The sequence below is a fragment of the Nerophis lumbriciformis genome, linkage group LG22, assembly GCF_033978685.3.
Source record: "Nerophis lumbriciformis linkage group LG22, RoL_Nlum_v2.1, whole genome shotgun sequence".
NCBI classification, from domain to species: domain Eukaryota; kingdom Metazoa; phylum Chordata; class Actinopteri; order Syngnathiformes; family Syngnathidae; genus Nerophis; species Nerophis lumbriciformis.
Window position 1 is genome coordinate 11,245,079 of NC_084569.2, and position 27,380 is coordinate 11,272,458.

At 39.5% G+C, this 27,380-nt stretch overlaps 2 protein-coding genes across 2 annotated transcripts in view; one reads left to right on the forward strand and one right to left on the reverse strand.

The window, feature by feature from the left end:
* Nucleotides 1–19,313, forward strand: part of LOC133615567 (protein HID1) — a 43,732-nt gene extending 24,419 nt beyond the window's left edge. Inside the window, exons 11-19 of the mRNA XM_061974255.1 lie at nt 3,459–3,610; nt 3,691–3,769; nt 3,843–4,007; nt 7,451–7,678; nt 11,910–12,046; nt 12,123–12,209; nt 16,721–16,812; nt 16,893–17,051; nt 18,727–19,313. Coding sequence (XP_061830239.1) covers nt 3,459–3,610; nt 3,691–3,769; nt 3,843–4,007; nt 7,451–7,678; nt 11,910–12,046; nt 12,123–12,209; nt 16,721–16,812; nt 16,893–17,051; nt 18,727–18,790 — 1,163 coding nt within the window. The 3' untranslated portion in view covers nt 18,791–19,313. The remainder of the gene's footprint in view (nt 1–3,458; nt 3,611–3,690; nt 3,770–3,842; nt 4,008–7,450; nt 7,679–11,909; nt 12,047–12,122; nt 12,210–16,720; nt 16,813–16,892; nt 17,052–18,726) is intronic.
* Nucleotides 19,314–21,429: 2,116 nt separating this feature from the next.
* Nucleotides 21,430–27,380, reverse strand: part of LOC133615566 (proton channel OTOP2-like) — an 11,059-nt gene continuing 5,108 nt past the window's right edge. Inside the window, exons 6-7 of the mRNA XM_061974254.2 lie at nt 24,964–25,763; nt 21,430–21,743 (exon numbers count right to left, since the gene is read on the reverse strand). Coding sequence (XP_061830238.1) covers nt 21,573–21,743; nt 24,964–25,763 — 971 coding nt within the window. The 3' untranslated portion in view covers nt 21,430–21,572. The remainder of the gene's footprint in view (nt 21,744–24,963; nt 25,764–27,380) is intronic.

Below are 27,380 nucleotides of genomic sequence, written 5' to 3' on the forward strand. Positions count from 1 at the left end.
GCCGAAAGTAACGGCGTTACAGTAACACGTTACAAAGTGTTCAACACACATCAACAGTTTTCCAAACTTTGAGATCACGCTCGACTTCACAATGTTGGAATTACAGTTTCCCTCAATAACTCGCAGCTCCCCCTGCGCCAGCAGCACTCGTGCACACTACTGTACCACCCTGTTTGATTGTAGACACGGGAATGATCTTGTGACTCACATTTGCCACCGTGGTACCGCAACTTAAGAGGGTTTTGACATAAGAGTTTTCTCTCAACTAATTGTTATACAAGCAAATATTTGAGTTACAAGCATTCCCCAACATTAGTTGGCATCGCAAATGTCCCAGTGAACCTGTAAGATCCGACTAAAATATCTGGTCTTACTCGGACTGTGTTGAGAAAAAGAAGTGGATGATATTCATTGAAGTCATTCATTCAATGGAAACAATCAAACCACACGACCAACTGTGTCGTCAACTTGGCGAAACAATTCCAGCGTATTACTGCTAGTCTGTACTAGGGTTGTACGGTATACCGGTATTAGTATAGTACCGCGATACTAATGAATCATATTCGGTACTATACCGCTTCGAAAAAGAACCGGTCCCCCACACTCCTTTTTGCCGCTACGTCACGTCGTTGCTGGTTTGCGAGCAGAGGAGCATGTTCGGCAGCGCACAATCACAGAGTACTTACAAGCAGACACAGTTTGTAGACAGAAAAGGGAGAACGGACGCATGTTGGCGTTAAAAGTGAAGCTATAACATTGAAACGCCCTCAGGAAGAGGTGCTTTAAGACATGGCTAGCTAGCTAGCGGCTAAAGTCCAGCCCCAGTCGGCAGTGTTTTAGCTACTTCTAAATCACAAATAAAGTATGTTTCTTACAAGTATCATCCCTGCAGGACGAGGAATAGCTAAACAAGCTTGTAAACAAACGCCATTGGTGGATCTACACCGAACATCCACTGTAATGATACCAAGTACAGGAGCGTATCTAGTTGATACTACTATGAATGCATCAATATTTTTAGCATCTTTCGTTTAAAAAAAATGTATATTATGTTTATAAACTCAGGAAATATGTCCCAGGACTTTGAATATGACCAATGTATGATCCTGTAACGACTTGGTATCGGATTGATACCCAAATTTGTGTAATGTAAAGTATCCAAACAACAGAAGAATAAGTGATTATTACATTTTAACAGAAGTGTAGATAGAACATGTTAAAAGAGAAAGTAAGCAGATATTAACAGTAAATGAACAAGTAGATTAATAATTAATTTTCTACCACTTGTCCTTAATAATGTTGACAAAATAATAGAATGATACATGACACAATATGTTACTGCATATGTCAGCAGACTAAATTAGGAGTCTTTGTTTGCTTGCTCGATACCAAAAGACAAGTTGTCTTATATGTTCACTACCGTATTTTCCGCACTATAAGGCGCACTGGATTATAAGGCGCACCTTCAATGAATGGCCTATTTTAAAACGTTGTTCATATATAAGGCGCACCGCATTATAAGGCGCATAGAATAGACGCTACAGTAAAGGCTGGGGTTACGTTATGCATCCCGTAGTTGCGAGACCTGTTGTGGCTCAATATTGGTCCATATATAAGGCGCACCGGATTATAAGGCGCACTGTCAGCTTTTGAGAAAATTGGGAGGTTTTTAGGTGCGCCTTATAGTGCGGAAAATACGGTATTTTATTTAAGGACAAAATTGCAATAAGATACATATGTTTAATGTACCGTAAAAATGTTTGTTGACATAAAGCCAATAATGCAATTTTTTGTGGTCCCCTTTATTTAGAAAAGTACCGTAAAGTACAGAAATACATTTTGGTATCGGTACCAAAATATTAGTATCGGGACAACATTAGTCTGCACTATTCTTAAAGGGGAACATTATCACAATTTCAGAAGGGTTAAAACCATTAAAAATCAGTTCCCAGTGGCTTACTATATTTTTCGAAGTTTTTTTCAAAAATTTACCCATCACGCAATATCCCTAAAAAAAGCTTCAAAGTGCCTGATTTTAACCATCGTTATAAACACCCGTCCATTTTCCTGTGACGTCACATAGTGAAGCCAACACAAACAAACATGGCGGAAAGAACAGCAAGCTATAGCGACATTAGCTCGGATTCAGACTCGGATTTCAGCGGTTTAAGCGATTCAACAGATTACGCATGTATTGAAACGGATGGTTGTAGTGTGGAGGCAGGTAGCGAAAACGGAATTGAAGAAGAAACTGAAGCTATTGAGCCATATCGGTTTGAACCGTATGCAAGCGAAACCGACGAAAACGACACGACAGCCAGCGACACGGGAGAAAGCGAGGACGAATTCGGCGATCGCCTTCTAACCAACGATTGGTATGTGTTTGTTTGGCATTAAAGGAAACTAACAACTATGAACTAGGTTTACAGCATATGAAATACATTTGGCAACAACATGCACTTTGAGAGTGCAGACAGCCCAATTTTCATCAATTAATATATTCTGTAGACATACCCTCATCCGTGCTCTTTTCCTGAAAGCTGATCTGTCCAATTTTGGAGTTGATGTCAGCAGGCCAGGGAAGCTAGGGTCGATAGGGGGTTTAGCTCGCTCGTCTGCGGGAACAAACTGCCGCCATTGCTTGCCGTGCTACCGAGGGCCTTTGTCCCTGAATTGCTCACACACTCCGGCAGATTCAATGGGGGTCTGGCGGCAGATTTCTTTGACTTTATCGTTGGAAATGCATCTGCTTTGAGTGTCGCAGGATATCCACACATTCTTGCCATCTCTGTCGTAGCATAGCTTTCGTCGGTAAAGTGTGCGGAACAAACGTCCAATTTCTTGCCACTTTCGCATCTTTGGGCCACTGGTGCAACTTGAATCCGTCCCTGTTCGTGTTGTTACACCCTCCGACAACACACCGACGAGGCATGATGTCTCCAAGGTACGGAAAACAGTCGAAAAAAACGGAAAATAACAGAGCTGATTTGACTCGGTGTTTGAGAAAATGGCGGATTGCTTCCCGATCGCTCCGAGAGCGAATATTAGAAAGGCGTTTAATTCGCCAAAATTCACCCATTTAGAGTTCGGAAATCGGTTAAAAAAATATATGGTCTTTTTTTCTGCAACATCAAGGTATATATTGACGCTTACATAGGTCTGGTGATAATGTTCCCCTTTAAGCATAATGATTACATAACAACAGCCAAAACGGTAAAACAACATCAAAACGGCAAACATGTATCCATGAAAATATGCATAAGCTGCTGATGGTGTGTTTGACAGAAAAGCAGTTTGACAAAAATACTGTCGAAGTTGTTCTATTTTCAAACAAAGAAAACAATCTGAAGTTGTCTTTATTTTGAAGTTATCGTGCCGGGAGTAGATTTTTCTCCACGTGGCCCCCCGGTCTAAAATGAGTTTGACCCCCCCTGATTTAAAAGTGTTATCTTCCGCAGCCCGCGTGGGACTCATGCACATCGGAGTGTTCATCCTGCTGCTGCTGAGCGGGGAGAGAAACTTTGGCGTGCGCTTGAACAAGCCCTACGCCCTCCACGTGCCCATGGACATCCCCGTCTTCACAGGCACTCACGCCGACCTGCTCATTGTGGTGAGAAGCCCGACCCGTCGCCATGGAGACGCCGGGAAAGAAAGAAGCCGACCAGCTGTCGCTCTTGTTTGCCTTCGCAGGTCTTCCATAAGATTATCACCACGGGCCACCAGCGTTTACAGCCGCTCTTCGACTGCCTGCTCACCATCGTCGTGAATGGTGACGTCCCCCTCATTGTTGTCACAAGCCACACCTCGTAAACAATTCCCCTAAACAGCCATTTTCTCCTCAGTGTCTCCGTATTTGAAAAGCCTGTCCATGGTCGCGGCCAACAAGCTGCTCCACCTGCTGGAAGCCTTCTCCACCAGCTGGTTCCTGTTCTCTGCCGTCCAGAACCACCACCTCGTCTTCTTCCTGCTGGAGGCGTTTAACAACATCATACAGTACCAGTTTGACGGTGAGAGGACTTGTTTTCTTCCAGCCTGAGAATGCAAATATTTGAGAAGGTGTGAACCCTCACGCACGCATGCTTCCCAACCTCCACAACCAAACAGTGGCGGATCATAGCTTACATTATCTCACCCTCATACTTGACAATTGTTATTACTAGAGATGTCCGATAATGGCTTTTTTGACGATATTCCGATATTGTCCAACTCTTAATTACCGATTCCGATATATACAGTCGTGGTATTAACACATGATTATGCCTAATTTTGTTGTGATGCCCCGCTGGATGCATTAAACAATGTAACAAGGTTCTCCAAAATAAACCAACATGGCACTGCCATATTTATTATTGAAGTCACAAAGTGCATTTTTTTTTTTTTTTAACATGCCTCAAAACAGCAGCTTGGAATTTGGGACATGCTCTCCCTGAGAGAGCATGAGGAGGTTGAGGTGGGCGGGGTTATATTGTAGCGTCCCGGAAGAGTTAGTGCTTTGCAAGGGGTTCTGGGTATTTGTTCTGATGTGTTACGAAATGTGTTTGTCATTCTCGTTTGGTGTGGGTTCACAGTGTGGCGCATATTTGCAACAGTGTTAAAGTTGTTTATACGGCCACCCTCAGTGTGACCTGTATGGCTGTTGACCAAGTATGCTTGGCATTCACTTGTGTGTGTGTGTTAAAGGCCGTAGATATTATGTGATTGGGCCAGCACACAAAGGCAGTGCCTTCAAGGTTTATTGGCGCTCTGTACTTCTCCCTACGTCCGTGTACACAGCGGCGTTTTAAAAAGTCATACATTTTACTTTTTGAAACCGATACCGATCATTTCCGGTATCACATTTTAAAGCATTTATCAGTGTTGTAACGATACCAATATTTTGGTACCGGTACTATAATTATTTCAGTACTTTTCTGTACTTTTCTAAATGAAGGGGACCACAAAAAAATGGCATTATTGGCTTTATTTGAACAAAAAATCTTAGGTTGCATTAAAAATATTTTTATTATTGCAATTTAGTCCTTAAATAAAATAGTGAACATACAAGACAACTTGTCTTTTATTAGTAAGTAAGCAAACAAAGACTCCGAATTTAGTCTGCTGACATATGCAGTAACATATTGTGTCATTTTCCATTCTATTATTTTGTCAACATTATTAAGGACAAATGGTAGAAAATGAATTATTAATCTACTTGTTCATTTACTGTTAATATCTGCTTACTTTCTCTTTTAACATGTTCTATCTACACTTCTGTTAAAATGTAATAATCACTTATTCTTCTGTTGTTTGATACTTTACATTAGTTTTGGATGATACCACACATTTGGGTATCAGTCCGTGCGAGGCGGTATAGTACCGAAAATGATTCATTAGATTAGTATCGCGGTACTATACTAATACCGGTATACCGTACAACCCTACAGTACGGTATATTTCTTAAAGGGAAACTGCACTTTTTAAAAAATGTTTGCCTATCATTTACAATCCTTATGTGAGACAAGCACATGTTTTTCTTTTTCCTTTTTTGCATTCTAACTCATAAATAAACACTAGCAGAAGTCAGCTAACAATCGAAGTAATGGGAGTCATTACATCATTGCTCTCCATCAACATTTAATATACAAGCTGTAAGTATGAATGTAATGTAGTAACAGGAACATTCATAATATGTAGTATTTATGTATTTTGCTCACAGACGTTCGCTATTCTCTTCAACAACCACAACAACACTACTAATCATGGCAGACTTCATGAGAGCCAACAACGACTACTTTATGATAAATGATGATTGAGAACCTCATATTTTTAAGCTTGATTATACGGAGGGTTAGCTACAAGTTTTAGAAGTGTGTGCTAAACAGATCCATCTTTTGTGAAACACTGCAGCGGTATTTCTAAGTGGTAAACAAATACAAACATACGGTAATTTAAAAAGTAATTTACTGTACAATGTCTGCTCTCACTGGAATGCCGACTGATGGGATGTTCATATCTTCCCGTTTAGATGAAGAATTAATCCTAACCCTTATCGCAGGTTAAAAAAAAAGAAATAAAAGGTGACACAAACAAGCGTCTTTTAGTGTCTTCCAGGCTATTTCCTGGCTTAAGTTGAATGTCAAAGTCGAGCAAAGCAAATTTTTTTTTTTAAATTAATTAATTAATTAAAAACAAATTATAATAATAAAAAAAATTTAAAAAAAAATGTGTATATATATATATATATATATATATATATATATATATATATATATATATATATATATATATATATATATATATATATATATATATATATATATAATTTATTTAAATTTTTTAATTTTGGGGGAGCCCTGCCGTGAAGTATACTGTAAATTTTAAGGTAAAAAACTGGCAGCTCTGTCTCTAGGATTGCACTTTTAATTTTACTTTTAACATGTTTGGAATGTATGATAATATCACATTTGTTGCATTATTAGATAATACTAGAATTTAAAAGACATGACACATTTGCCCTAAAGTAATTTAAAGCAGCACTAAGTAACTTTTTTAACCTTCAAAACATATTTCCATAACTTTTGGGATGATACATGGACTTACAACTAGCAACTTAAAAAAAAAAAAAATAAAAAAAAAAATACATATATATATATATATATATATATATATATGTATTTATTTATTTTTATTTTTATTTTCTTTCAAATTTGGGACTTCCCACGGGCCGGATTTGGGGGAGCCCCGCCGTGAAATATACTGTAAATTAAAAAAATAGAATTATTTTTTTTATTAAATAAATATAAAATTATATATATATATATATATATATATATATATTTGTATTTTGTAATTTAAAAAAAAAATATTTTCATAAAATAATTTTTTTTATTTTACACTAATACACCATAAAAAAATACAATTAAAAATAATTTAAAAAAAGACAGTATACTTTATGGTAAAGAAAAACAGACCATTAAGTTGATAAAATTTTACTGTAAAAATAAAAAAAGTGGTAGTCTTTTTTTCATTTACAGTAATATACCACAAAAGTACTGTCAATTTTACAGTAAAGTTCGGGCACCAAGCTGCCAGTTTTGTACCGTAAAAAAAACAGTAGTAATGTTTTTCTATTTCTAGTTAGTTATATGCTATAAAACATAGAAGATGTGGCATGCTGGACTAGGGAGCTCCATCCTTAGAAGTTTCCACAGATGTGTGATGGAGAGCACCCTCAGCACCAGCATAACAGTGTGGCACTGCAGCTGCACGGCTGAGGAAAGTGCTGAACAATACTGTAATAAGAATTGATAATTATGATAATTTGGTTAGTGACAGTGATATGAATGGTATACAAAAACCGGGGGGAAATTTCACTGAAACAGAATCCTATGAAAAGTGGGGGTACGAAACCACCGTTTCACATAATTGACAGAATGCTACACGCTCAATGATCCGACCTGATCTTTTCCAGGTAACTGTAACCTGGTGTACGCCATCATCCGCAAGCGCAACGTGTTCCACCAGTTGGCCAACCTGCAGTCGGACCCCGCCTCCATCCAGAAGGCTCTGCAAAGAAAGAGGAAGTCGCCCGACGTCATCTCCCGCACCAGCTCCCAGGAGACGGTGTCCATGGAGGGTTCCCGACCCGCGGTGCCGGCAGAGCCTGGCACTCTGAAGGCCAGTCTGGTTGCCATACCAGGTAAAATAACCTCACATTCTCATCATAATAATTAGAGATGTCCGATAATGGCTTTTTTGCCGATATTGTCCAACTCTTAATTACCGATTCCGATATCAACCGATTCCGATATATACAGTCGTGGAATTAACACATTATTATGCCTAATTTTGTTGTGATGCCCCGCTGGATGCATTAAACAATGTAGCAAGGTTTTCCAAAATAAATCAACTCAAGTTATGGAAAAAAATGCCAACAAAGTGCATTATTTTTTTTAACATGCCTCAAAACAGCAGCTTGGAATTTGGGACATGCTCTCCCTGAGAGAGCATGAGGAGGTTGAGGTGGGCGGGGTTTGTAGGGAGTAGCGGGGGGTGTATATTGTAGCGTCCCGGAAGAGTTAGTGCTGCAAGGGGTTCTGGGTATTTGTTCTGTTGTGTTTATGTTGTGTTACGGTGTGGATGTTCTCCCGAAATGTGTTTGTCATTCTTGTTTGGTGTGGGTTCACAGTGTGGCGCATATTTGTAACAGTGTCAAAGTTGTTTATACGGCCACCCTCAGTGTGACCTGTATGGCTGTTGACCAAGAATGCATTGCATTCCCTTGTGTGTGTGTGAAAAGCCGTAGATATTATGTGACTGGCCCGGCACGCAAAGGCAGTGGCGCTCTGTACTTCTCCCTACGTCCGTGTACACAGCGGCGTTTTAAAAAGTCATACATTTTACTTTTTGTAACCGATACCGTTAATTTCCGATATCAGATTTTAAAGCATTTATCGGCCAATAACATCGGCAGTCCGATTTTATCGGACATCTCTAATAATAATGATCATTTCATTTATTTGTAGTCCCCAAAACACTAAGGGCTTGATATACTAAAAAATAGCATATACTAAAACACGTACAAACCTGATAGCACACGCAAAGTTGATCTACTAAACGTGTGCAAAGTGGATTGTGTCTTTTAGGTGAGCAGAATAAGGTGTGCAATAAGGCTGCAGCTAACGATTATTTTTCTATCGATTAATCTATAGATTATTTTATCGGTTAATCTATAGATTATTTTTTCGATTAATCTATAGATTATTTTTCCCTTTACCTATTATTTTTTTTTATTTAAAATGAAGATGAAAAAATAAATGTAGGCCAGTTTTTTCAAAAGGCATGGCTTTTATTTACAAAAAAAAAAGTATGGCCACTCAGTCAACATTGACAACAACATGACAAAATATTCTGTAACAATGTAAACATTTAACAAAATTAAAAGTATCTTATTTGCTTTTAATGTGCAAATATAAAAGTAAACATCCAGTGCAAATCTTAATAGTCTGCAATAGTATAAGCATTTCAAAAGTAAAAGTATTGCTAATTTTGCTTTAAAATGTGCAAAAATAAAGATAAACATCCAATTCAAAAAAGTGCAAAACGGAAATATTCTGTAACAACAGTGTAAACATTTCAACAAAAGTAAAAGTATTGCTTATTTGCTAAAATGTGCAAAAATAAAGATAAACATCCAATACAAAAAAGTGCAAAATGAAATATTCTGTAACAACAGTGTAAACATTTCAACAAAAGTAAAACTTTTGCTTATTTTGCTTAATAACACAACAATAATAGTATGATTAAAGTGAAAGTTAATTGTTCGTTTGTACATAGTATACGTAATTGTTAATGTTGTAAAAGGTATTTGCACAACTAATTAACGTTAGCGTTAAAGAGGAGCGCGTCTTTGTAAACACTGAACAGGCACGCCAAACGCTCCTCTCAGAGCGAAACGGTGCTTTAGTTTATGAATTTACAACGCAGATACAAATGACACATTCATGTTTTTGTGTAATGATGACAACGTATACTCACGCGGACGATTGACTAGTTGATGGTGATGGCAAGAACGCTGCCGTTGTGTTGCTATGATAGGCCATTTCCGCTCGACACAGTGTGCATACAACAACATTATTAGCAGAGGTGGGTAGAGTAGCCAGAAATTGTACTCAAGTAAGAGTACTGTTACTTTAGAGATTTATTACTCAAGTAAAAGTAAGGAGTAGTCACCGAAATATTTACTTGAGTAAAAGTAAAAAGTATGTTGTGAAAAAACTACTCAAGTACTGAGTAACATACACACACATATCATATATATATATATATATATATATATATATATATATGTGTATATATATACACACACACACACATATATATATATACATACATTGATATATACAGTATATAATTTATATTTATTTATTTTGCCGTTTTTGTTTACATGTTAAAGGTGTTTTAATGAATATACATGCATGTTTAACATATAGATTCCTTTCTTTCATGAAGACAAGAATATAAGTTGGTGTATTACCTGATTCTGATGACTTGCATTGATTGTAATCAGGAAGTAGTGCTGGTAACGTCCACGTTTTCAAATGGAGGAGAAAAAAAGTTCCTCCTTTCTGTCTAATACCACATGAAAGTGGTTGTTATTTGGCATCTTATTTGTCCACCTTCCATATTCGTTTTTATACCCTTTACAAGAAATACATTGGCGGCAAACTCCGTAGCTTGCTAGCTTGTTTGCGCTGGCTTTCGGAGACTCTTATTTTGAAAGCGCAGGCGCGATGGAGCGGGACTTTTATTGTGAAGACAGGAACTGTGCAGTCAGTCTTTACGGTTGAAATAAAAAAAGGGTCTTTTTTCCTTCACACTTTTGATTGATTGATTGGAACTTTTATTAGTAGATTGCACAGTACAGTGCATATTCCGTACAATTGACCACTAAATGGTAACACCCGAAGTTAGCTCGGAGCCAGTCAGGTCATGTGACCCCTGGCTCTGTTTGATTGGTCCAACGTCACCAGTGACTACATCTGATTGGTGGAACGAAGTGAAACGTCACCAGTAAGGCAGGCACTATGAAGGTCTGTCTGACAGACCAAAACAAACAAAGCGTGCATTAACAGATCGATAAAAATTAGTAGCGAGTAGCGAGCTGAATGTAGATAAAAGTAGCGGAGTAAAAGTAGCGTTTCTTCTTAGGCCGTTTATTGAAATACTCCCACACTTTTGACGACTTTTGGCGTGCTTTTTTCCCCTCGCTCGCACCGCTCGCATCGTCTGCTTTTCGCTCCGCCATGACGGTAGTGTGACGTCAATATGCGACGCGTCGACGAACAAAAACGTCCTCGACGTATTTACGTAACCGATGACGTCGACTACGTCGACGCGTCGTTTCAGCCCTAGTGTGCAATCCTTTTTGCGTCTGTCTTCAATAATATGCAAAATCATCAAAATGCCCACAATATTGGGAGACGAAGATGCAAATGTAATTATTTAGTACGCGCAATGTGATTTATCAATACTTACACCATTTTGCGAGCGCTATTTTGCATTTTATTTGGCATGTTGGTGAAGGACGTGCAAACCAACAGTTCAACAGGATCTGGGCTTGTGTTGCAAAGACAGACGAGAATTCTCCGTCCTGTGTGTATGTCTACATTTTTGACAGTCAGAAATAAAACATATTAAACATTTTGTCTTTTCAGCAACATCCTTTTATAATTTTATAGCTGCTAGAAGACTTAAGGTTAATTAAAACTAATTTAATTGATGCACTTTGGTGTCCTATTTTTTTGAATGACGTTTGTTTATTTCACATATAATATATATTATTAAAATTAGAGATGTCCGATAATATCGGACTGCCGATATTATCAACCGATAAATACTTTAAAATGTAATATCGGAAATTATCGGTATCGGTTTCAAAAAGTAAAATGTATGACTTTTTAAAACGCTGCTGTGTACACGTACGTAGGGAGAAGTACAGAGCGCCAATAAACCTTAAAGGCACTGCCTTTGCGTGCCGGCCCAATCACACAATATCTACGGCTTTTCACACACACAAGTGAATGCAATGCGTACTTGGTCAACAGCCATACAGATCACACTGAGGGTGGCCGTACAAACAACTTTAACACTGTTACAAATATGCGCCACACTGTGAACTCACACCAAACGAGAATGACAAACACATTTCGGGAGAACATTCGCACCGTAACACAACATAAACACAACAGAACAAATACCCAGAACCCCTTGCAGCACTAACTCTTCCGGGACGCTACAATATACACCCCCCGCTACCGGTGCCTCAAAATCAAAAGTCTGGTTAGTACATATGTCCCAGCTCTCAACAATGTAATGCTACATTTTCACACGTCCTAATCAATTGTGTTCATATATGGCTTTCCCTCCAGGTATTGAAAAACTGACTGAGAAGTCTCAGGTGTCAGAGGACGGGACCATGGTGTCCGTGCCAAAGATGGAACACTCGGAGCAGAATGCGGCCGCAGGAACCAGCGACACAGAGTCCAACTCAGGCCGAGACAATGAAGTCAGTGTTGTTGTTGTTGTTGTTATTGAGAATGTTGTTAATGTCATCAATGTGTGTAACTGATTATTGCTCACAGGATGTGTTCTACACTGAAGCTGAAATGGAGAGAAGACGTGTGTCAAGTGCTTCTTCAGCATCACTCTGGGCTCCCACACAAGACTGGGTCAGTGGTAGTACTAGTGTTGTATTAGTTAACAGTAGTAGTAAACAGTAATGATAGTAATTTGAAAAATAACTGTAGTAGTAGTATCAGCAGTAATAGGTGTAGTAGTAAACAGTAGTAGGAGTAAACAATAGCAGTAGCAGTTGTCGTAGTACTAGTAAACAACAGTAGTAGTAGTAGTAAACGGTTATAAAAGTAGTTGACAGTAGTAGTAAACGGTTGTAGGAGTAGTTAGCAGTAACAGTAAACAATAATAGTAGTAGTAGTAAATAGTTGTGAACAGTAGTAATAAAGTTACAGTAGTAGTTAGCAGTAGTAATAAACAATAGTAGTAGTGTTAGAAGTAGTAGTAACATGTTTTTGTAGTAGTAAGCGGTAGTTGTAGTAGTAGCAACATGTTTTAGTAGTAGTAAGCAGTAGTTGTAAACAGTTGTAGGAATAGTAAGCAGTAGTAATAAACAGCAGTAGTAATAAACAGTAGTAGTAATAATAGTATTAGTAATAATAGTAGGCGTAGTAAAATGTTTTAGTAGTAGTAAGCAGTAGTTGTAAAATGTTTTAGTTGTAGTAAGCAGTAGTTGTAAAATGTTTTAGTAGTAGTAAGCAGTAGTTGTAAACGGTTGTAGGAATAGTAAGCAGTAGTAGTAAACAGTAGTAGTAATAATAGTAGTGTTAGTAGTAATAGTAGGAGTAGTAAAATGTTTTAGTACGGTAGTAGTAAGCAGTAGTTGTAGTAGTAGTAAAATATTTTAGTAGTAGTAAGCAGTAGTTGTAAACGGTTGTAGGAATAGTAAGCACTAGTTATAAACAGCAGTAGTAATAATAGTAGTATTAGTAGTAATAGTAGTAGTAAGCAGTAGTTGTAGTAGTAGTAGTAAAATGTTTTAGTAGTAGTAAGCAGTAGTTGTAAACGGTTGTATGATGAGTAAGCAGTAGTAATAAACAGTAGCAGTAGTAATAACAGTAGTATTAGTAGTAATAGTAGTAGTAGGAACATGTTTTAGTAGTAGTAAGCAGTAGTTGTAAACGGTTGTAGGAGTAACAAGCATTAGTAATAAACAGTAGCAGTAGTAATAATAGTAGTATTAGTAGTAATAGTATCAGTAAAACGTGTTAGTAGTAGTAAACAATATTTGTAGTAGTACTAAGCAGTAGTAGTAAACAGTAGTAGTAGTAATAATAGTAGTATTAGTAGTAATAGTATCAGTAAAACGTGTTAGTAGTAGTAAACAATAGTTGTAGTAGTAGTAAACAGTAGTAGTAGTAATAGTAGGAGTAATAATAGTAGTAGACGGTAGTAGTATTAATGATAGTAGTAATAATAGTGGAAATAGTCCTAGCAAGTAGTAGTAGTAACAGTGGTAGTAGTAATAATATTAGTATTAGTAGTAATAGTACAAGTAAAACGTGTCGGTAGTAGTAAACACTATTTGTAGAAGTAGTAAGCAGTAGTAGTTACAGTAGTAGTAGTAAAATGTTTTAGTAGTAGTAGTAAGCAGTAGTTGTTGTAGTAGTAGTAGTAGTAGTAAAATGTTTTAGTAGTAGTAAGCAGTAGTTGTAAACCGTTGTAGGAGTAGCAAGCATTAGTAATAAACAGTAGTAGTAGTAATAATAGTAGTAGCAGTAAAATGTGTTAGTAGTAGTAAACAATATTTGTAGTAGGAGTAAGCATTAGTAGTTATAGTAGTAGTAGTATTAATAATAGTAGTAATAATAGGTGTAATAGTCCTAGTAAGTAGTAATAGTAAGCAGTAGTAGTAGTAAACAGTAGTAGTATTAATACTAGTAGTAATAATAGATATAATAGTCCTAGTAAGTAGTGGTAGTAGTAGTAGTAAATAGTACTAGTATTAATAATAGTAGTAATAATATATGTAATAGTCCTAGCAAGTAGTAGTAGTAGTAAGCAGTAGTACCGTAGTAGTAAACAGTAGTAGTAGTAGTATTAAACGGAAGTAGAAGTAGTACAACCCCTGGGAAAACAATGTGAGATTGCCATTCTTGGATGATGTTCATTTAGTTCAATTGTGTAGAAACCAATCAGATAAGAGAGATGACACAAATCTATTTATAGTCATTTCAAATGGCAACTTTCTGGCTTTAAGAAACACCGAAACAAATAAAGAACATTTGTTGTGGTACTAAGTCAGTTTCAGATCAGATTTTACATCAAACTGAGTTTAAAAAAAGATATAATCCCTCAATTCTGAAGATAAAATTATGGAATACATTTTAATTTCCAAAGCCTGCAACAGATGAAATGTCTTCATCAGTCTGCTGTCAAAAGCAGTGTTCACACCTTGGAGAGCTGTTGCAACAGGTGGATTGACATGAATCATGGCTCCAACCTGATCCATGACAATTAAAACAAAGGAGAGGATTATGAAACTTCTTCAAAAGGTAAATCATCACGCAATGTTGCCAAAAATGTTGATTGTTCACAGTCAGCTGTGTCTAACATCGGGGAAGGTCGTAAAAGGCAAACATAAACTGGTAGACCAAAGAAACATAAAGACAGAATAGATGCACAAATTAACATTTTTGGACATTTTTCTTATTCCAATAATCGAAAGAATGTTTGGGGGGTGATGACTTAATTTTTTAAAGATGATAAAGCATCTTGCCGTAGATCAACAATTGAAGACTTTCTTTGAAGAAGGATACATACGGTCAATGTCTTGGCCTGCAAATAGTCTGGATCTACAGAACCCAAAACCAGTGAAGTTGGCACGTTGTGTAAATGGTAAATAAAAATAGAATACAATGATTTGCAAATCCTTTTCAACTTATATTCAATTGAATAGACTGCAAAGACAAGATATTTAATGTTGCAAATAAACATGAACTTAGAATTTAATGGCAGTAACACATTGCAAAAAAGTTGGCAGAGGGGTATTTTGTCAAGAAGTTCTCCCAGGACGCAAACTGACTACTCTGGACAAGGCGTGCAGGTAAAAAACATGATTTAATCCTGACTCAAAAAGTGAAAACAAAAAGGCGCACAAGGCGAAGGCACAACTTACAAAAACTAACACTTAGGCAGAACTATGGACATGAAACAAAAACTCGCTAACTGTGGCATGAATAAACAAAACTTACTTGGCATAGCATGAAGCGAACAATTGCATGAAAACGAGCATGAAACAATCAATACAGAGCAACGTCGCCAGGCCGACTAACTGGCAACGACAGGCTTAAAATAGTCTCTTTGGGGCGGTATAGCTCGGTTGGTAGAGCGGCCGTGCCAGCAACTTGAGGGTTGCAGGTTCGATCCCCGCTTCCGCCATCCTAGTCACTGCCGTTGTGTCCTTGGGCAAGACACTTTACCCACCTGCTCCCAGTGCCACCCACACTGGTTTAAATGTAACTTAGATATTGGGTTTCACTATGTAAAGCGCTTTGAGTCACTTGAGAAAAAGCGCTATATAAATGTAATTCACTTCACTTCACTTCTTTGATTAGAGCCAGGTGCGTGTGTCACATGAGGCAGGTGAAACCAATGAGTCGCCATGGTGACCAAACAAGGGAGCGCAAAAACAGGAACTAGTGGAGTCTTAAGCAAACAGAAAATAACAAAAAACATGATCCAGACCAAAGATCATGACACATTTTTACCACTATGTTACATGGCCTTTCCTTTTAACAACACTCAGTAAACATTTGGGAACTGAGGAGACCAATTTTTGAAGCTTTTCAGGTGGAACTCTTTCCTATTCTTGCTTGATATACAGCTTAAGTTTTTCAACAGTCCGGGGGTCTCCGTTGTGGTATTTTAGGCTTTATAATGCGCCACACATTTTCAATGGGAGACAGGTCTGGACTACAGACAGGCCAGTCTAGTACCCCACACTCTTTTACTAAGAAGCCACGCTGTTGTAACACGTGGCTTGGCATTATCTTGCGGAAATAAGCAGGGGCGTCCATGATAACGTTACTTGCATGGCAACGTACGTTGCTCCAAAACCTGTATGTACCTTTCAGCATTAATGGTGCCTTCACAGATGTGTAAGTTACCCATGCCTTGGGCACTAATACACCCCCATACCATCACAGATGCTGGCTTTTCAACTTTGCGCCTATAACAATCCGGATGGTTCTTTTCCTCTTTGGTCCGGAGGACACGACGTCCACAGTTTCCCAAAACAATTTGAAATGTGGACTTGTCAGATCACAGAACACTTTTCCACTTTGCATCAGTCCATCTTAGATGAGCTCGGGCCCAGCGAAGGGTGTTGTTGATAAATGGCTTATAGTTTTAACTTGCACTTACAGATGTAGCGACCAACTGTAGTTACTGACAGTGGTTTTCTGAAGTGTTCCTGAGTGAATGAACATCTTCCAAGACAAGGTGATTCCTTAATATTCGATAGTTGTAGTAGTAGTACTACTACTAAACGGTATTAGCTGTAGTAAACCATTGTAGTGGTAATAGTAGTAAACAGTTGTAGTAGTTCAAGAAGTAATCAGTAGTAATACATAGAAATAAGAGTGTTTCCTGTCTTCCTTACCAGGTCCTTTCCTGGAAGTGCAAGCTGCCATTACAGACCATCATGCGTCTTCTCCAGGTGTTAGTCCCTCAGGTGGAGAAGATCTGCATTGACAAGTAAACACGTTTATACATTTTTATTTGCTTACTATTTTAACCCACGTCGGGAATAAAAGTCCTCTCGGTCGGTATTTCAGGGGTCTGACGGATGAGTCCGAGATCCTCAAGTTTCTCCAGCACGGGACGTTAGTGGGCCTGCTGCCCGTCCCTCACCCCATCCTCATCAGGAAGTACCAGGCCAACGCCGGCACCGCCATGTGGTTCCGCACCTACATGTGGGGCGTGGTCTATCTGCGGTAAGTCCACCTCCGATTTTTCCATCCGGGCCGAGCTGGACAATGTAGACCACATCATTTTACATGGCTCGCAAACGCCTGTGAATAATATGTCAATAAAGTAACTTATCTTTTATTACTAAATGTAGTCTTTCCATTGTGACACACAAAATATACAGTGTACACACGTGTAAAGAACATAATGTCATGGCTGTCTTGAGTTTCCAATCATTTCTTATTTTTTTGTGATAGAGTGATTGGAGCACATACTTGTTGGTCACAAAAAAACATTCATGAAGTTTGGTTCTTTTATGAATTTATTATGGGTCTACTGAAAATGTGAGCAAATCTGCTGGGTCAAAAGTATACATACAGCAATGTTAATATTTGCTTACATGTCTCTTGGCAAGTTTCACTGCAATAAGGCGCTTTTGGTAGCCATCCACAAGCTTCTGCTTGAATTTTTGACCACAAAATTGGTGCAGTTCAGCTACATTTGTTGGTTTTCTGGCATGGACTTTTTTCTTCAGCATTGTCCACATGTTTAAGTCAGGACTTTTTGAAGGCCATTCTAAAACCTTCATTCGAGCCTGATTTAGCCATTCCTTTGCCACTTTTGACGTGTGTTTGGGGTAGAGATGTCCGATAATGGCTTTTTTGCCGATATCGTCCAACTCTTAATTACCTATACCAGGGGTCGGCAACCCGTGACTCTCGAGCCGCATGTGGCTCTTTAGCGCCGCCCTAGTGGCTCTCTGGAGCTTTTTCAAAAATGTATGAAAAATGGAAAAAGATGAGGGAAAAATTTGTTATTTTTTGTTTTAATATGGTTTGTGTAGGAGGACAAACATGACACAAACCTCCCTAATTGTTATAAAGCACACTGTTTATATTAAACATGCTTCACTGATGAGAGTATTTGGCCAGCGCCGTTTTGTCCTACTAATTTTGGCGGTCCTTGAACTCACCGTAGTTTGTTTACATGTATAACTTTTCTCCGACTTTCCAGGACGTGTTTTATGCCACTTCTTTTTCTGTCTCATTTTGTCCACCAAACTTTTAACGTTGTGCATGAAAAGTGAGTTTTGTTGATGTTATTGACTTGTGTGGAGTGCTAATCGGACATATTTGGTCACTGCATGACTGCAAGCTAATCGATGCTAACATGCTATTTAGGTTAGCTATATGTACATATTGCATCATTATGCCTCATTTGTAGCTATATTTGAGGTCATTTAGTTTCCTTTAAGTCCTCTTAATTCAATTTATATCTCATGACACTATCTGTATGTAATATGGCTTTAAATTTTTTGCGGCTCCAGATTTGTTTTTGTATTTTTGGTCCAATATGGCTCTTTCAATATTTTGGGTTGCCTGGTCTATGTGATGTCACATTCTGAAGGTCTCGGGCAGATTTGGTACAGCATGGCAACATAAGCTCGCTGAATTCTGATTGGATACAAACTCTAACCTAAAAACAACAGCACTGGAAGGAGCATAATATGACATGAAGAGAATATGAATACTTTTAGATATTTAGGGAAAGTAAGTTACTTCAATCTTTAATTATGATCATGATCATTTTATTTCTTGAAAAAGTTTGGTGTAAAAAAATAATTGGTACACCACTAATTAATGGTCTAATCGCTGATTTTTTTTTATACTAATTTTAATGTTTGTTTACCTCTGCCCCCAGCAACGTGGACCCTCCCATCTGGTATGACACGGACGTGCGCCTCTTTGAAATTCAGAAGATGTAGACGCCTCATCCCAACTTCGATGGACCGGATCCCAAGTAAAACTGTGTTACATTTGCTTCTTTACTGTAAAGTCATCATGACGATGCATGTTTTGGGTAGCTCGTTAAGACGCCATAAAAGGAAGATATGTATCCCATTCGTCACTATTGTCCGCGGATTACATCCGTGTTTTGAACTGAAGAACGGATGCGAAGATGACTGCACTTTTGTTCTGGTTTTTGGAACGTCGTCAGTCTCAGAAATCAGCGTGCAGTCAGTCAAGTCGGACTTGTTTAAGGCAGCGCCACAGGAAGTCATAGTTTCCACCAGGTAACTGAGTTCGGGGTGAGGTGTTATGCTAATGAGCGTGTTTTCTTTCATATCACAGCTTTTTGGAGAGTACGCTCCGAGACGAGATATTATATCCACGTTTAACTTTAAAAATGACACCATTTCCATGGATATTTCCTCTTCCTGACATGCTTTAAAGTGAACTTGCACCTTCTCTCGTTGTGCTGTAACAGTAAATAGTTTTTATGTATAATATATACTCTTGTATGTGTTTAAAAGTGTATTTTCCTTAAATTATTCTGAATATATTGATATGTGAACAAGATGAAATACTTGCATTGGAAAGACTGATTAAAACACATTGAAGTAAAAAAGGGGGCCACAAGATGGCACTGTTTTCTTCTGAGACGAGGCCAAAGCCATTTTAGCTTCCATTCATTAGGTACACCTGCACCAGTATGTATGTTGTCTTTTCAAAAATAGAGCTTAGTTTAATTGAACGATAAATTTATTATTGTGCTTGTCTAACCGCCGTACGGTCTATATTCTCGTGTTAAATACGCTACGTGCAGGTGGGTGTACCACCAGTTACTGCCTTTGTTCAACCATAATTACTCTCACAATGGGCATTGCCACACACTAGTTTGCCTTTTACAAAACCCCAAAACCAGTGAAGTTGGCACGTTGTGTAAACGGTAAATAAAAACGGAATACAATGATTTGCTAATCCTTTTCAACCTATATTCAATTGAATAGACTTAACGTTCGAACTGGAAAACTTTATTTTTTGCAAATATTAGGAATATGATGCCTGCAACATGTTTCAAAAAAGCTGGCACAAGTGGCAAAAAAGACTGAAAAAGTTGAGGAATGCTCATCCGACACTTATTAGGAACATCCCACAGGTGAACAGGCTCATTGGGAACAGGTGGGTGCCATGATTGGGTATAAAAGCAGCTTCCATGAAATGTTCCATCATTCACAAACAAGGATGGGGTGAGGGGGTCACCACTTTGTGAACAAATTGTTTAAGAACAACAGTTTTCAAGCAGCTATTGCAAAGAATTTAGGGATTTCACCACCTACGGTCTGTAATATCATCAAAATGGTTCAGAGAATCTGGAGAAATCACTGCACGTAACATTGAATGCCCGTGACCTTGGATCCCTCAGGCGGTACTGCATCAAAAAGCGACATCAGTGTGTAAAGGATATAACCACATGGGCTGAGGAACACTGCAGAAAACCACTGTCAGTAACTACAGTCGGTCGCTACATCTGTAAGTGCAAGTTAAAACTCTACAATGCAAAGCCAAAGCCATTTATCAACAACACCCAGAAATGCCGCCGGCTTCGCTGGGCCCGAGCTCATCTAAGATGGACTGAAGCAAAGTGGAAAAGTGTTCTGTGGTCTGACGAGTCCACATTTCAAATTGTTTTTGGAAACTGTGGACGTCGTGTCCTCTGGACCAAAGAGGAAAAGAACCATTCGGATTGTTATAGGCACAAAGTTCAAAAGCCAACATATGTGATGGTATGGGGGTGTATTGGTGCCCGAGGCATGGGTAACTTACACATCTGTGAAGGCACCATTAATGCTGAAAGGTACATACAGGTTTTGGAGCAACTTATGTTGCCATCCAAGCAACGTTATCATGGACGCCCCTGCTTATTTCAGCAAGACAATGCCAAGCCACGTGTTACATCAACGTGGCTTCATAGTAAAAGAGTGCGGGTACTAGACTGGCCTGCCTGTAGTCCAGACCTGTCTCCCATTGAAAATGTGTGGTGCAATATGAAGCGTAAAAAACCACAACGGAGACCCCGGACTGTTGAACAACTAAAGCTGTACATCAAGCAAGAATGGGAAAGAATTCCACCTAAAAAACTTCAAAAATGTGTCTCCTCAGTTCCCAAACGTTTACTGAGTGTTGTTAAAAGGAAAGGCCATGTAACACAGTGGTAAAAATTAAATTCTAACTTCATGATTATTTGCACAAAAAAAAAAAATAGTTTCTCAATTGGAACATTAAATATCTTGTCTTTGCAGTCTATTCAATTTAATATAAGTTGAAAAGGATTTTCAAATCATTGTATTGTGTTTTTGTTTACCATTTACACAACGTGCCAACTTCACTGGGTGTTGTACATTGAAATAAATATTTCCCAAAATAAATTGGAAAATTGCCAGAATGCTGATCACGTTTTCTCCTCCTGTGACGCGTTCACCCAACTTAAACCCGACTTGACAATGCAGAGTTGCCTGGCAGACTCCAATGCTCTCATTTTCAAAACAATTTTCACCATTAAAAATTAAGTGAATTGATCTGTTCCATCATTAAGCATTTACTTGTACGAGTAATGTTTAAAGTATAACTTTGGAAAGTTTTTAATGATCAAGTAAAAATGTAAAACTACACATATTACATGATCTAAGGAGTTCTTAGTTCATTGGCAAAATTAAAAATGTCCTATTTTAAAAAAGAAGCCATTGGCAACGGAAAGAGGCCAACCTATGTTATAACATAGACCTCAAAAAGACTGGCGACCGTGTGCATGCGGTAGAATATCCCGAAAGGGAGTCCTATATTGACAATAGCAGCCCACATAGTGAACTTGTAGAACTTGATCTCCACGCTGTGATCAAACTGGGGGCGAGCACCAAAGGCGGGCATAATCCACAGCTGCCAAAACAAGGACAATTAAAGACATGAAAAATGTGGTCAAAAGTTGACATACACTTGTAAAGAACATAATGTCATGGCTGTCTTGAGTTTCCAATACATTTTTTGTGATAGAGTGATTGGAGCACATACTTGTTGGTCACAAAAAAACATTCATGAAGTTTGGTTCTTTTATGAAATTATTATGGGTCTACTGAAAATGTGAGCAAATATGCTGGGTCAAAAGTATACATACAGCAATGTTAATATTTGCTTACATGTCCCTTGGCAAGTTTCACTGCAATAAGGCGCTTTTGGTAGCCATCCACAAGCTTCTGCTTGAATTTTTGACCACTCCTCTTGACAAAATTGGTGCAGTTCAGCTAAATTTGTTGGTTTTCTGACATGGACTGTTTTCTTCAGCATTGTCCACATGTCAGGACTTTTGGAAGGCCATTCTAAAACCTTAATTCTAGCTTGATTTAGCCATTCCTTTACCACTTTTGACGTGTGTTTGGGGGTCATTGTCCTGTTGGAACACCCAACTGCGCCCAAGACCCAACCTCCGGGCTAATGATTTTAGGTTGTCCTGAAGAATTTGGAGGTAATCCTCCTTTTTCATCGTCCCATTTACTCTCTGTAAAGCACCAGTTCCATTGGCAGAAAAATAAGCGCAGAGCATAATACTACCACCACCATGCTTGACAGTAGGAATGGTGTTCCTGGGATTAAAGGCCTCACTTTTTCTCCTCCAAACATATTGCTGGGTATTGTGGCCAAACAGCTCAATTTTTGTTTCATCTGACATCACATGGACAAAGATAAGACCTTCTGGAGGGAAGTTCTGTGGTCGGATGAAACAAACATTGAGCTGTTTGGCCACAATACCCAGCAATATGTTTGGAGGAGAAAAGGTGAGGCCTTTAATCCCAGGAACACCATACCTACCGTCAAGCATGGTGGTGGTAGTATTATGCTCTGGGCCTGTTTTGCTGCCAATGGAACTGGTGCTTTACAGAGAGTAAATGGGACAATGAAACCTCCAAATTCTTCAGGACAACCTAAAATTATCAGCCCGGAGGTTGGGTCTTGGGCGCAGTTGGGTGTTCCAACAGGACAATGACCCCAAACACACGTCAAAAGTGGTAAAGGAATGCCTAAATCAGGCTAGAATTAAGGTTTTAGAATGGCCTTCCCAAAAGTCCTGACTTAAACATGTGGACAATGCTGAAGAAACAAGTCCATGTCAGAAAACCAACAAATTTAGCTGAACTGCACCAATTTTGTCAAGAGGAGTGGTCAAAAATTCAAGCAGAAGCTTGTGGATGGCTACCAAAAGCGCCTTATTGAAGTGAAACTTGCCAAGGGACATGTAACCAAATATTGAAGGCCTACTGAAACCCACTACTACCGACCACGCAGTCTGATAGTTTATATATCAATGATGAAATCTTAACATTGCAACAAATGCCAATACGACCGAGTTAGCTTACCAAAGTGCAATTTTAAATTTTGCGCGAAATATCCTGCTGAAAACGTCTCGGTATGATGACGTCAGCGCGTGACGTCACGGATTGTAGAGGACATTTTGGGACAGCATGGTGACCAGCTAATAAGTCGTCTGTTTTCATCGCAAAATTCCACAGTATTCTGGACATCTGTGTTGGTGAATCTTTTGCAATTTGTTCAATGAACAATGGAGACAGCGAAGAAGAAAGCTGTAGGTGGGAAGCGGTGTATTGCGGCAGGTGTTGTGCCGGATAACGCACCCCCGCCGTAGAATGCACCCCCTGACTGTTGTGCCAGATAACACAGCCGGTGTTTCATTGTTTACATTCCCGAAAGATGACAGTCAAGCTTTACCATTGGCCTGTGGAGAACTGGGACAACAGAGACTCTTACCAGGAGGACTTTGAGTTGGATACACAGACGTGGTACCGTGAGTACGCATGCAGCTGCGGCTTCCAAACATTTGATCGCTTGCCCGTACGTGCGTGCCGCTATGTGCATGTCACGTACGTAACTTTGGGGACTTTGAGGAAATATATGTGCTGTATGAACTTTGGGGAGGTGAACGGTACTTTGGGCTGTGGGATTGAGTGTGTTGTGCAGGTGTTTGAGCTGTATTAGCGGGTTATATGGACGGGAGGGGGGAGGTGTTTGTTATGTGGGATTAATTTGTGGCATATTAAATATAAGCCTGGTTGTGTTGTGGCTAATAGAGTATATATATGTCTTATGTTTATTTACTGTTTTAGTCATTCCCAGCTGAATATCAGGTCCCACCCGCCTCTCACAGCATCTTCCCTATCTGAATCGCTCCCACTGCCCTCTAGTCCTTCACTCTCACTTTCCTCATCCACAAATCTTTCATCCTCGCTCAAATTAATGGGGAAATTGTCGCTTTCTCGGTCCGAATCGCTCTCGCTGCTGGTGGCCATGATTGTAAACAATGTGCGGATGTGAGGAGCTCCACAACCGGTGACATCACGCTACTCGTCTGCTACTTCCGGTACAGGCAAGGCTTTTTTATCAGCGACCAAAAGTTGCGAACTTTATCGTCGATGTTCTCTACTAAATCCTTTCAGCAAAAATATGGCAATATCGCGAAATGATCAAGTATGACACATAGAATGGACCTGCTATTCCCGTTTAAATAACCTACTCAGTGGCCTAGTGGTTAGAGTGTCCGTCCTGAGATCGGTAGGTTGGGAGTTCAAATCCCGGCCGAGTCATACCAAAGACTATAAAAATGGGACCCATTACCTCCCTGCTTGGCACTCAGCATCAAGGGTTGGAATTGGGGGTTAAATCACCAAAATGATTCCCGGGCGCAGCCACCGCTGCTGCCCACTGCTCCCCTCACCTCCCAGGGGGTGATCAAGGGTGATGGGTCAAATGCAGAGAATAATTTCGCCACACCTAGTGTGTGTGACAATCATTGGTACTTTAACTTTAACTTTAACTTTAAATAAGAAAATCGCATTTCAGTAGGCCTTTAACATTGCTGTATGTATACTTTTGACCCAGCAGATTTGCTCACATTTTCAGTAGACCCATAATAAATTTATGAAAGAACCAAACTTCATGAAGGTTTTTTGTGACCAACAAGTATGTGCTCCAATCACTCTCACAAAAAAAATGAAGAGTTGTAGAAATGATTGTAAACTCAAGACAGCCATGACATTATGTTCTTTACAAGTGTATGTCAACTTTTGACCACGACTGTATGTTGACTTACAATGACGTTAGCTAGCAGCAGAAAGGCGCACACTTCCTTCAGCACTCTCCTTTTCCAGCTGAGCCGCGTGACGGACGTCAACGGGCAGCTGGACTCGCGGACCCCCGTGACCACGCTCACCTCCGAGTGTTCCTGCGAGGCGTGCGCGTTGCTGTGCAGGGCCGCCTCTTGCATGGAGTGGAAGGGCTCCCGGTGCAGCCCCTCGATGATGAAGTAGTTCTGCAGGCCCAGCTGCACCACCATCACGACCCCCCACGCCAGGTTGAGGGCGTTCAGGTAGCCTCGGGCCCCGTCGGCCGCCGTGGCGACAATGCTGAAGTAGCTGATGATGAACTGCCCCATGGAGGCCCCCACCAGGAGCTGCACGTCCAGGCTGCGGGTGGGGTTCTTCTCAGAGACGTGCTCCCGCTGGTCCAGCCGGTACACCACGCAGCCCACGACGGTGAAGACGCACATGAGGCTTACGATGACTAAGTTCATGACGAAATGGATGAGGAGGGCATGCGACTGCTCGCCCCGGTCTTCCTGGGCCATCTCCACTTCGTAGACGATGAACGTCACCAGCCCCACTACCACCAAGAGCAGGCCCACCACCGGGCCCAGGCGTGCCTCCTTGGGCCGGAATCCGACGTGGCGGTGGCCGTGGTCCTCCACCAGGCGGCCCACGTTCTTCCACATGACGTAGGCCATGGCGGAGGCGAAGAGGCTGTACTCGATGTTGAATGGGTACAGGTAGTAGAAGGCCTCCTCGAAGGTGATGCACGCCGAGTGGCTGCAGTTGCACTTGGTGACGTAACCGGCTGACATGGCAAGAAGAAGAAATTAGATTTCCGAGGGGTGTAACGGTACGTGTATTTGTATTGAACTGTTTCGGTACGGGGGTTTCGGAGGTGTACCGAATGAGTTTCCACACGAACATATTAAGTAGCCGCCTCCGCTTCCTTCTGCCTCTGTCAGGACTCTACACAGCACCCAGCATTGTCCCGCCCATACAACCATCTGATTGGCTACAAACAGCGGTAACAGCCAATCAGCAGTGCGTATTCAGAGCGCATGTAGTCAGTGCTTAGCAGGTAAGCATCAGGCAGCGGACTCTCCCCAAATTATAATAAACACCTCCCAGTCAACTACTAGTAACATCACTATGAGCCCGTTGACGTTCTAGAAATATAAAAAGGCAGCTCGGCTCGCTCGCAGTCCTGGCTTGAGGTGAAGGCTAATTCGCTTTTAGCGTAACGTTAGCTCATTTTGCAGTGTGTGTGTTACGGACAGCAAAGCCCTGTCTGTCTGTTATTTCACTTTACCTTTTTCTGTGTTGAGCTGTGTTGAAGCAGCAAAAAAGGACATTATGTTAAATGAAGAGTTTCTGTCTCTGATAGTTGATATAATAATGTAACTGCATCATTAAGCCTACATGAACTCCATGGTGTTCATGGATGAATAGTCTCTCCTATTGATATTGTACCATTTTTTCAGCTATAGTTACATTAATCATTAGAAATGCAGCAGCCTAGTTTTGAATGGCAGGGTCCATGCTATCACATGTTGATAAAAATATAACATTTACATCAGGGGTGCTCACACTTTTTCTGCAGGCGAGCTACTTTTCAATTGATCAATTCGTGGGGATCTACCTCATTCATATATATATGTTTTTGTTAACAAGTTAAAGGTGTTTAATGATAATGCAAGCATGTTTTACACATATAGTTAATATTGTTAATACATTAAAGGTGTTTAATGATAATACAAGTATGTTTAATACATATAGTTAATATTGTTAACAAGTTAAAGGTGTTTAAAGAAAATGCAAGCATGTTTAACACATATAGTTAATATTGTTAACAAGTTAAAGGTGTTTAAAGATAATACAAGCATGTTTAACACATATAGTTAATATTGTTAACAAGTTAAAGGTCGTTAAAAATAATACAAGCATGTTTAACACATAGTTAATATTGTTAACAACTTAAAGGTGGTTAAAGATAATACAAGCATGTTTAACACATAGTTAATATTGTTAACAATTTAAAGGTGTTTAAAGATAATACAAGCATGTTTAACACATATAGATTCCTTTCTTTCATGAAGACAAGAATATAAGTTGGTGTATTACCTGATTCTGATGACTTGCATTGATTGGAATCAGACAGTGGTGCTGATAACGTCCGCATTTTCGGATGGAGGAGAAAAAAAGTCCTCTTTTCTGTCCAATACCACATGAAAGTGGTTGGTTTTTGGCATCTTATTTGTCCAGCTTCCGTACTCCTTTGTATACACTTTACAAGAAATACATTGTCGGAAAACTCCGTAGCTTGCTAGCTTGTGCACGCCAGCTTTCTGAGACTCTTATTTTGTTAGCGCAACTGTGTCTTTGCAGTTTTGACGACAGGTACGGCGCCAGAGTCTGTTGAAAT